Source organism: Myotis brandtii, unplaced genomic scaffold (assembly GCF_000412655.1).
Source record: "Myotis brandtii unplaced genomic scaffold, ASM41265v1 scaffold305, whole genome shotgun sequence".
Classification (NCBI taxonomy): Eukaryota; Metazoa; Chordata; class Mammalia; order Chiroptera; family Vespertilionidae; genus Myotis; species Myotis brandtii.
Window position 1 is genome coordinate 637,041 of NW_005361652.1, and position 10,589 is coordinate 647,629.

The 10,589-nt window shown below is 42.2% G+C and overlaps 1 protein-coding gene across 2 annotated transcripts in view; it reads right to left on the reverse strand.

Moving 5' to 3' along the window:
• LOC102256000 (chromosome unknown open reading frame, human CXorf57) overlaps nucleotides 1-10,589 on the reverse strand; it is a 59,621-nt gene that overhangs the window by 5,716 nt on the left and 43,316 nt on the right. For both annotated transcript variants that reach the window (XM_014542589.1, XM_005869903.2), the window contains one exon: nucleotides 4,177-4,467. In XM_014542589.1, the coding sequence (XP_014398075.1) occupies nucleotides 4,177-4,467 (291 nt within the window). The remainder of the gene's footprint in view (nucleotides 1-4,176; nucleotides 4,468-10,589) is intronic.

A 10,589-nucleotide genomic window follows, 5' to 3' on the forward strand; every position in this document is an offset into this window, starting at 1 on the left:
TCCCTCCCTCCCTCCCTCCTTTCCACTCTATCCTCAGGTGAGGATAAAAAAAAAGACAGTTTGAAAACTGTGGCCTAAACTCTTAGCTGTGCAAACATTTATGAATACATGTTATTGGTTGAAAGAGGAGACAGTTCAGTGCAGTCTTTCACCACTGCTGGAAAAAAAATTCCAAAAAATTTTCTCTACTGATGAAAGGTTGAAAGTTAAAATCTTAAAACGCAGAGAACAGCCTCGTCACATAAATGAAGACTTGTATAGTGCTTTCTTCATCATTCATGAGAAAACTATTGGTTCTCTCATTGCCATTTGGACTTAAGGATATACTGGTATGGTATGGTATGGTATGGTATGGTATGGTATGGTATGGTATGGTATGGTATGGTATGCACCATAATAACTAGGTCCAATCTGTCCTCAAATATATAAGTGTCAATAACTTACTCTTAGGGCTATAAGAGGCTGCAGTAGAAAAGAGGCTATAGGGGACCAACCAAACTGAATCCTGACCTACTATTGTCATCTTTTTACATGGGTCAATGTCAGTTAGGGTGGACAAAAGACTTCCTAGAGGCAAGGGTCTGAGCTGGGTACTAAAGGATGAATAGCTTTTAAGTAAACAGGAGGGTATTTCAGGCAGGGAATGGAGTAGCCAAAAGTATAGGCCAGAGTAAGGAGCCCATTGTGGCTGAAGCAAGGGTAAACACACAGAACAAAACTATATGAATTCTATCTAGTTACCCAAACCAGAAACCTGGGAGCTATCTGTAACTCCTCCCTTTCATTCTTCCATGATATTTGTCACAGGGTCCTATAGATTCTATGACCTTAATATCTCTCCTATTCATCCTTACAGCGATTCTTAACTACTTAGTATGATCCAATGATGTGTAAACAAAGTCCTTCCTGTTGAGTTGTAAACTAATCTAGAAATACAAATCCATTATTTGCTTTTTATGGGCAAATGACACAAAATTCCATAGCTTTAAGGTAACATACGACTAAGGGATAAAGATTTGTAAGGAATTACTAAAATTTGGTTTTCATAAACTAAAATAGCCATGATATCTAGAATTTACTGAGGATTCCAACTCAGTATTACAACAAGTATAGCTACCTCATGAAACTTAGAAATGCTGCAAAACCCTTGTAAATGTGCACATTTAGGTGTCTTATTTCCTTGATGCTAAGATTAAATTTAACTCTCAGATATAACTCTCATCAATTTAATAAGTATTTTATTTTACTTATTTATTTTCTTAAATATATTTTTATTGATTTCAAAGAGGAAGGGAGAGGGAGAGAGAGATAGAAACATCAATGATGAGAGGAAATCATTGATTGGCTGCCTTCTGCACACTTTCTACTGGGGATCGAGCCTGCAACCAGGGCATGGGCCCTTGACCAGAATCGAACCTGGGACCCTTCAGTCCACAGGCTGATGCTCTGTCCACTGAGCCAAACCACCTGGGGCTAATAGGTATTTTTAATAAAAAGTAAACACTGCATTCAATGCATCCATTGACCATAAAATGCAGTCCAACTTGCAAATGTGAAAGAAAATATGCTTTGAAATTGAGAAATATCTGAAGTTGGAAATCCTGATATTTTCAGGAAGATAGTTTTATTATCAGCATGTCATTGATACTACTTTCAGTTAATTCCTAAACTGTAAATTAAGGTGATTTAGATTCTATACTATTAATAATAATAGAGGCTGGTGCACAAAAATTCATGCACTTGGGGGGGGGGTCCCTCAGCCTGGCCTGCATCCTCTTGCAGTCCAGGACCCCTTGGGGGATGTCCACCTGCCAGCTTAGGCCCCCTCCCTGGGGGTTCGGGACTAAGCTGGCAGACAGACATCCCTCTGGCAGCCTGGGAGCCGCAGTCGGACATCCTTAGTGCTGCCAAGGAGGCCGGAGAGGCTCCTGCCACCGTTGCTGCGCTTGCAGCCATCAGCCTATCAGCCCGGCTTGTGACTGAGTAGAGATCCCCTGTGGGAGCACACTGACCACCAGGGGACAGCTCCTGCATTGAGCATCTGCCCCCTGGTGGTCAGTGCATGTCATAGCCACCTGTCCTTCCCATTCGTTTCGCCTTTAGGGTCAATTTGCATATTACCCTTTTATTATATAGGATTTGTGAGTTCTTTGGTTAAAACTAGAATTCAGAGTTTTGTTAGAGAAATAAATAGGGTTCCTACATATGTTTGTTTTCTCTGTAATAGAAAACTAAGGAAACATAATTTCTATGGCCTGACTTCAACCTAGCCAGAAAGTAGGACTAGAAGATATGCAAATTTCTTTTAACTCTAGTAAAATATCTCATCAGGAAAAAATCCCCTTTTTCCCTTCTTGCCAGAAAGCAGACACAAAATTACTATCAAATGATAGAATTTTGGTTATTTGCAAGTACCTAGAAACACCTACTTTTTGTTTTCTTTTAAATATTCTGTTTTGTTTCATCCATACATGGCTTATTTTTCACTGTCTTTTATCCCTGTTAACCACCTTAAGTCATTGAAAACAGGCAAGATATAAAACAGTATAATTATAATCTGAATTAAAAGTGGTTGGGCAGAATGATAAATTTGCCTTCTTCACATTTGATTCTTGCTTTTATGTGGTGCATAGCAAAAGCCTCAAAGGTTTACAATTACTAGTAAGACAGCTGAGATGTTTAATGAACCAGTAACATGTTAAAAAGAAGAAAAATATTCAATTTATGTGTTTCCCGATGAACTCATTATTTCCATGGTTACTTTTTTGTGATATAAGGGAAATTGTTGCTGTAATATTTGTTTCCTAGATATACAACTAAGATGGATAAACTTGACCCCAAAAGACCAAGTAATGCAGTCTAGTGAAAAGAAGCATCTGAAATTTATATGTAAGACTCCCTAACAGAGTGAATAGAAATTCACACTTTTCATAGATTATACACATGTATGTACATATTTATGTGTAAGAAGGTAGGGAAGTGGGAGCGGGAGAGAGTAAAGGAGAAAAAGGGAATCTTGATAAAGGTCAAGGTAATTCATTCCAGTAGTCCAGATGTAAAAATCTATGAACTGCAATTTCTTTCAGGCATTAAATTCATTTGCCAATGATTTTTCCTTGTTCTTTCATTTTAAGGTAACAAGATCTTTCTTTAAAACACAAATACAAATAAAATGTTTTCCTGCTCATGTTGGCTAAAATTTTATGATAGAAATATTTTTGTGTACATTTTCACTCATTAAAAACAAACTTAAATGAAATAAGCCAGTCAATGAAGGAAAAATACCACATGATCTCACACATTCATGGATAATAGAGACCATTATAAACTTTTGAACAATAATAGATACAGAGGCAGTGCTGCCTCAAACAGATTGTCAAACTGCAGCGGGAAGGCCGGGGAGGGTTGGGGGGCAGGAGGGAAGGGGGTAAGAGATCAACCGAAGGACTTGTATGCATGGATCAATGTTTCTAACTCTCTATCCCTCTCCCCTCCTCTCTGTAAAAAATCAATACAATATATTTAAAAAATAAAAAATAAAAAAATAAAATAAAAAAATAAAAACAAACTTAAAAATAAATATACAAAAATATATTGGTTCCTTTACAATTTTATAAATTCTGTAGCTACTTCTCTATTTTAAACAGCCTGAGGAAATTAGCTTATTTCCCTTATCAGACAGGGGATGTTTATTCAGTAGTTTCTTTCTGTTCAACCTGTATTACTTGAGAATTTTATTTTCTTCAGGGCTAAACAGACTCCTGTTTATAGGAGCATCTATTGATTAGTACCCTTTTCTCTTTAACCTACATTTTACCTTTCGATGGTTCAGATGCTCTGAGTAAGAGTCAGAGAATATGGGTAAGAAAGTGGTGGCTAACAGAGAACAGAATCAGTTTTAGAAGTAGTCAGTCTGGGATGAGGAAAGTTCCCTGGGTTCCCAATCTTTTTCCCCCAAATACTTTCCAAGGACTTGCCAATGTTTAAAAGCCCACAGTTAGAGCTTAATGTATTCTAGAAGTAGTGCTCTAATCCTTTGGTTTGAACCAAACAAGAGCACTCCTTGGGCTTAATTTTTTTGTGAGGGCACTTAATTTTTTTTGAAGCAAAATACTATCATCTATATCTAAAATACGTTAAATGAATAATATCCAAAGGGAAAAACAGTTGACTTACCTAGGATGGTTACTTCAAAATGTCCAAGACTTTGGGCACTCTTAAAATCACTAAGTTTTAGGGGCCTTTCTTCTTGTGCTATGTATTTTGCAGGCTGACAATTATACTGCTGAATAAGAAAATTTTTGTGTTCGAAAATAAATTTCCGTGGAATACTTTCGGGATAAACAAATCTGTAATGTAGGTGATCTCTTAAGCCAAACTTTTTCTCTCTCCACAGTTGACTTTCCCATCTATGAGTTAGAGTTTTTCTGGCTTTCCATTTAATACCAGTGCTTGCACTTTCTCTACCTGTTAAAGACACAATAAGATAAACACAATTGACCTATAAATTAACCAAATCAAGCCATTTTCTACAAAAAAAGCACAGATTAAAGAGGAATAGTTAACTTTAAAAATCTAACAACCACTTACAAAATGTAGATTGAATATCTAAAAGATATTTATTAAAGTGAGGAAAGAACAAAATTCACTTTCAAAATAAACTTTTACTCTAAAGTATTAAAAAGTAATATTGTTTTCTTTGCTAATGGCTTTATGGAGATTTGTTGATTATTTCTTTATACTTTTTCTGTATTTTCTAAATGTTCATAAATAAACATATATTCCTTTTATATTCAGTGACAAGTTCAAGGTAAAACAAATTTGTGAGATTAATAACCTTTAGAGATGGGACCACCACTCACTATTGGTGGAATTTAAGATTAAAACAATATTTTGTTCATCTTTGTTGAACAAAAAGTAGCCTGAACAAATACAAGACAGTCTTTTCCTTGGATATAACTCTTCTTCAAAAGGACCATTTATTTATATGATACCTCTTTCAGATATAAATGACATATGGAAAACAAAGAGGGAACTAAATTGAGATGAAAGATTGCTTCAATTCTGGATTGTTCTCTAACATCAAGTTAATTTATCATTTATGTACAGTTTGTCTAACACAGTTTCTAAGGCAGAATGTAATACCTCCCCCACATATTATGACATTCATTCATTCAGCAAATAATTATTAAGTACCTATTATGTACTAGACACTGTCCTAAGAAATTTTGTGAAATATGATTTTAATTGAATAATATACCCTGTAAACTGAAAATATATGGTAGAATCAGAAAAAAATAGATTTTGGAACAAGACCCTCATGTTGTCAGTTCTGCTAGCTGAGGAAAGCTGATAGCAACTCTGTTTCAAAGTTTACCATGGCTGCTGAATTGCTTCCATGTAGGCTGCTTATGCCTTGCTATTCATTATTACCCTAGCATTAAAAAAACACACACAACAACCTTGATGAGGCAGAAAGGAGCATCAACAGTAAGGTTTCAATTTGATTAATATACTACTTCTGCTTTAATAACTATATTCCATATTCTTAGACTACTTTTTGGGTTACTTTTTTAAAATATATTTTTATTGATTTCAGAGAGGAAGGGAGAGGGAGAGAGAGAGAGATAGAAACATCAATGATGGGAGTGAATCATTAATAGGCTGCCTCCTGCACACCCCCAACTAGGGATAGAGCCTGCAACCAGGGCATGTGCTCTTGACTGGAATCGAATTTGGGACCCTTCAATCGGCAGATCAATGCTCTATCCACTGAGCCAAATCAGCTACTTTTTGGTTTCTTAAAACTCACAAGAGACTTACTAAAATTTTATTACAAGGTAAAATACTAGATTAAATTATAATAAAAGATGAAGAAGATGAACATACACTTCTAACAAGGAATTTAAAATACTGCAATATTACAATACTCTTTAAACTCAAAATTCAGTTGATGAATTCATTTAACATCTCATAAAATGCTTGACAACAAAAATAATAAAATATTTAATCACACATGAAAAGAAAAGGAATCAATCAATGCCAACAGAAAAACTCAGTTAATAGTATTAGACTAAACTGAGAATTGGGCAATGATTTAATATTTTTACTTTCTAGAAATAAATCTCCCCTCCTCAAACTAATAAAAGTACATAATTAGAGCAGCAATAAGTAGCTATGACAATGTCCCAAGTTATATTGTGTGTTCATGACTGACTTGTTAAAAAATATAGCATGCAAAGAACAAGTTATAGGCTATTTTAATTTTTAAAAATTGAATAATTACATTTACCTTATAAAAAAATCCTATGGTTGACCCTGGCAGGAATAACACAAAATATTTTCTATGCCTATTTTCTTTCTTTTTAAAAAAAATATATTTTATTGATTTTTTACAGAGAGGAAAGGAGAGGGATAGAGAGTAAGAAACATCAATGAGAGAGAAACATCGATCAGCTGCCTTCCGCACCCCTCCCACTAGGGATGTGCCCGCAACCAAGGCACATACCCTTGACCGGAATCGAACCTGGGACCCTTCAGTCCGCAGGCCAACGCTCTATCCAGTGAGCCAAACCAGTCAGGGCTATGTCTATTTTCTTTTTTCAGTGTTAATATTAAGAATTGGCAAGGTAAAAATATTTATAGTAAAAATTTCTCTGAAAAACCATGCTTTTTAATTTTTTAATTTAGTAACTTCAATTATAATTACCTATCCCAATTATATGTTCATAATCAATACAAATGTGTATAAATTTAATAAAAGAGGTATTTGTAGACACTGGTTATCAACAGCAATATTTTAAAGGTAATAATTAGGAAGCAGACCAAATACATCTAGAGTTCAGGTTTTTCTAAAAATAACATTATGAACTAGAATTCTTTTATTTTTAGCTTGAATACTGTTAAAATTGCCATGAGAAACACATTATTTTTTAATGTTTTTATTGATTTTAGAGAGAGAGGAAGAGAGAGGGATAGATAGGTAGATAAAAACATTGATGAGAGAGAAACATCTATCAGTTGCCTCCCATATGCCTTCTCCTGGAGATTGAGCCTGCCTGACTGGGAATCAAACAGGTGACCTCTTGGTTCATGGGTTGAAACTCAACCACTGAGCAACATAGGCCAGGCCACATTATGTTTTTAAGACTAATGCATGATCACGATACAGGTTAATTATCTAGAAAATATATATGATTATATAAAGTAATTATAATGATCACTATTATTGTAATGATTCATTTTACCCTTCTTTCTGTTGAGAACAAATTTATAGTTAAGTGAGGAAAATATTCAGGGGAAGACCACATTTAGGTTGTGAGGTAAAAAAGGACACAGTATAAATGCTTGCATGTAGGAATGGTGATTGTTTTTTCTTCATAAAACCTACTCTGAGCATGTCATTATGTAAATAAGAGTTACAGGCATGGGTGTATGGAGGCATGGGAGAGGGAGAGGAACTATTTTCATTTCCTCTTCCTCTCTTGGTTCCACTGAACTCACCCTGGAACAATATCTATAAGGCTAGAAAAGAATAAGATAGTCTAGTCAGTGATAACTTCTATAATTAGTAGCAAATATATAACAGACTTTTTAAAGAGTTGTGTAAGTCAGAGGTTACCTGCAATGTCTTGTATTTCAGTAGCACTGTTATTGTTTATTGTTAATGTTCAATGATTGTTTTATCTATTTATCTAAGTTATCAGATATAAGTGATAAAATGTTCAACTTTGTAGCCTTAAAAAAACTCAGCACTATAAGTACACATGCACAAACTAATTATATATTCACAAATGAGTGTCTTTTGGATAGTAATTTCCAAAACTATTATGAAACACTAGAGGCCTGGTGCACAAAATTTGTGCACTCGGGGGGGTCCCTCAGCCCGGCCTGTGCCCTCTCACAGTCTGGGACCCCTCAGGGGATGTCCACCTGCTGGATTAGGCCCACTCCCCGGGGGATTGTGCCTAGTCAGACATCACTCTGGCAGCCCAGGAGCCCTCGGGGGATGTCAACTTGCCAGCGAGGAGCAGGCCTAGCTGCAGTCGAACATCCATAGCGCTGCTGAGGAGGCGGGAGAGGCCCTTGTGGCTGAGCAGAGCTCCCCCTGTGGGAGTGCACAGACCACCAGGGGGCAGCTCCTGTATTGAGCATATGCCCCCTGGTGGTCAGTGTGTGTCATAGTGACCAGTCATTCCCAGTGGTTCTGCTGTTAGGGTCAATTTGCATATTACCCTTTTATTATATAGGACTAGAGGGTCACACCCCCTTCAGGGTGGGGGTCCCCACTGGGGTGCCTGGCCAGCCTGGATGAGGGGATGATGGCTGTTTGCAGCTGGTCACACCCCCTTCAGGGTGGGGGTCCCCACTGGGGTGCCTGGCCAGCCTGGATGAGGGGATGATGGCTGTTTGCAGCTGGTCACACCCCCTTCAGGGTGGGGGTCCCCACTGGGGTGCCTGGCCAGCCTGGATGAGGGGATGATGGCTGTTTGCAGCTGGTCACACCCCCTTCAGGGTGGGGGTCCCCACTGGGGTGCCTGGCCAGCCTGGATGAGGGGATGATGGCTGTTTGCAGCTGGTCACACCCCCTTCAGGGTGGGGGTCCCCACTGGGGTGCCTGGCCAGCCTGGATGAGGGGATGATGGCTGTTTGCAGCTGGTCACACCCCCTTCAGGGTGGGGGTCCCCACTGGGGTGCCTGGCCAGCCTGGATGAGGGGATGATGGCTGTTTGCAGCTGGTCACACCCCCTTCAGGGTGGGGGTCCCCACTGGGGTGCCTGGCCAGCCTGGATGAGGGGATGATGGCTGTTTGCAGCTGGTCACACCCCCTTCAGGGTGGGGGTCCCCACTGGGGTGCCTGGCCAGCCTGGATGAGGGGATGATGGCTGTTTGCAGCTGGTCACACCCCCTTCAGGGTGGGGGTCCCCACTGGGGTGCCTGGCCAGCCTGGATGAGGGGATGATGGCTGTTTGCAGCTGGTCACACCCCCTTCAGGGTGGGGGTCCCCACTGGGGTGCCTGGCCAGCCTGGATGAGGGGATGATGGCTGTTTGCAGCTGGTCACACCCCCTTCAGGGTGGGGGTCCCCACTGGGGTGCCTGGCCAGCCTGGATGAGGGGATGATGGCTGTTTGCAGCTGGTCACACCCCCTTCAGGGTGGGGGTCCCCACTGGGGTGCCTGGCCAGCCTGGATGAGGGGATGATGGCTGTTTGCAGCTGGTCACACCCCCTTCAGGGTGGGGGTCCCCACTGGGGTGCCTGGCCAGCCTGGATGAGGGGATGATGGCTGTTTGCAGCTGGTCACACCCCCTTCAGGGTGGGGGTCCCCACTGGGGTGCCTGGCCAGCCTGGATGAGGGGATGATGGCTGTTTGCAGCTGGTCACACCCCCTTCAGGGTGGGGGTCCCCACTGGGGTGCCTGGCCAGCCTGGATGAGGGGATGATGGCTGTTTGCAGCTGGTCACACCCCCTTCAGGGTGGGGGTCCCCACTGGGGTGCCTGGCCAGCCTGGATGAGGGGATGATGGCTGTTTGCAGCTGGTCACACCCCCTTCAGGGTGGGGGTCCCCACTGGGGTGCCTGGCCAGCCTGGATGAGGGGATGATGGCTGTTTGCAGCTGGTCACACCCCCTTCAGGGTGGGGGTCCCCACTGGGGTGCCTGGCCAGCCTGGATGAGGGGATGATGGCTGTTTGCAGCTGGTCACACCCCCTTCAGGGTGGGGGTCCCCACTGGGGTGCCTGGCCAGCCTGGATGAGGGGATGATGGCTGTTTGCAGCTGGTCACACACCCTTCAGGGTGGGGGTCCCCACTGGGGTGCCTGGCCAGCCTGGATGAGGGGATGATGGCTGTTTGCAGCTGGTCACACACCCTTCAGGGTGGGGGTCCCCACTGGGGTGCCTGGCCAGTCTGGGTGAGGGGCTGATGGCTGTTTTCAGGCTGCCCAAGCCCCCCAGCAGGGCCCTCACCCCATGAGGGTGTGGCCATCTTGGGTGAGGGGCTGATGGTTGTCTGCAGGCTGGCCATGGCCCCCAGCCACCCAAGTTCCCGGTGGAAGCTGGCTGGAAGCAGGTATCTGGGATTTATTTATCTACTTTAATTGAAAACTTTGTTGCCTTGATCAGAGGCCACAGCTGGCCAAGGCAGGCGGATGCTTGGCTTCCTCCATCGCTGGGGCATCCAGCTCTGTGGCTGCCGGCCGCCATCTTGGTTGGTTTAATTTGCATATAGTCGCTCTGATTGGATGGTGGGCGTGGCTTCGGGCATATTGGAGATGCGGTCAATTTGCATGTTTCTCTTTTATTAGATTAGACTAGAGGCCCGGTGCACAAGAATTTGGGCACTCGGGGGGGAGAGGGGGTCCCTCAGCCCGGCCTGTGCCCTCTCGCAGTCTGGGACCCCTCGGGAGATAATGACCTGCTGGCTTAGGCCTGCTCCCGGGTGGCAGAGGGCAGGCCCAATCCCTAGGTGCAGCCCCTGGTCGGGCTCAGAGCAGGGCTGATTGGGGAGTTGGGGCGCCGCCCCCTGTCATGCACAGAGCAGGGCGGATCGGGAGGTTGCGATGCCACCCTCAGTCACACTCAGGGTAGGGC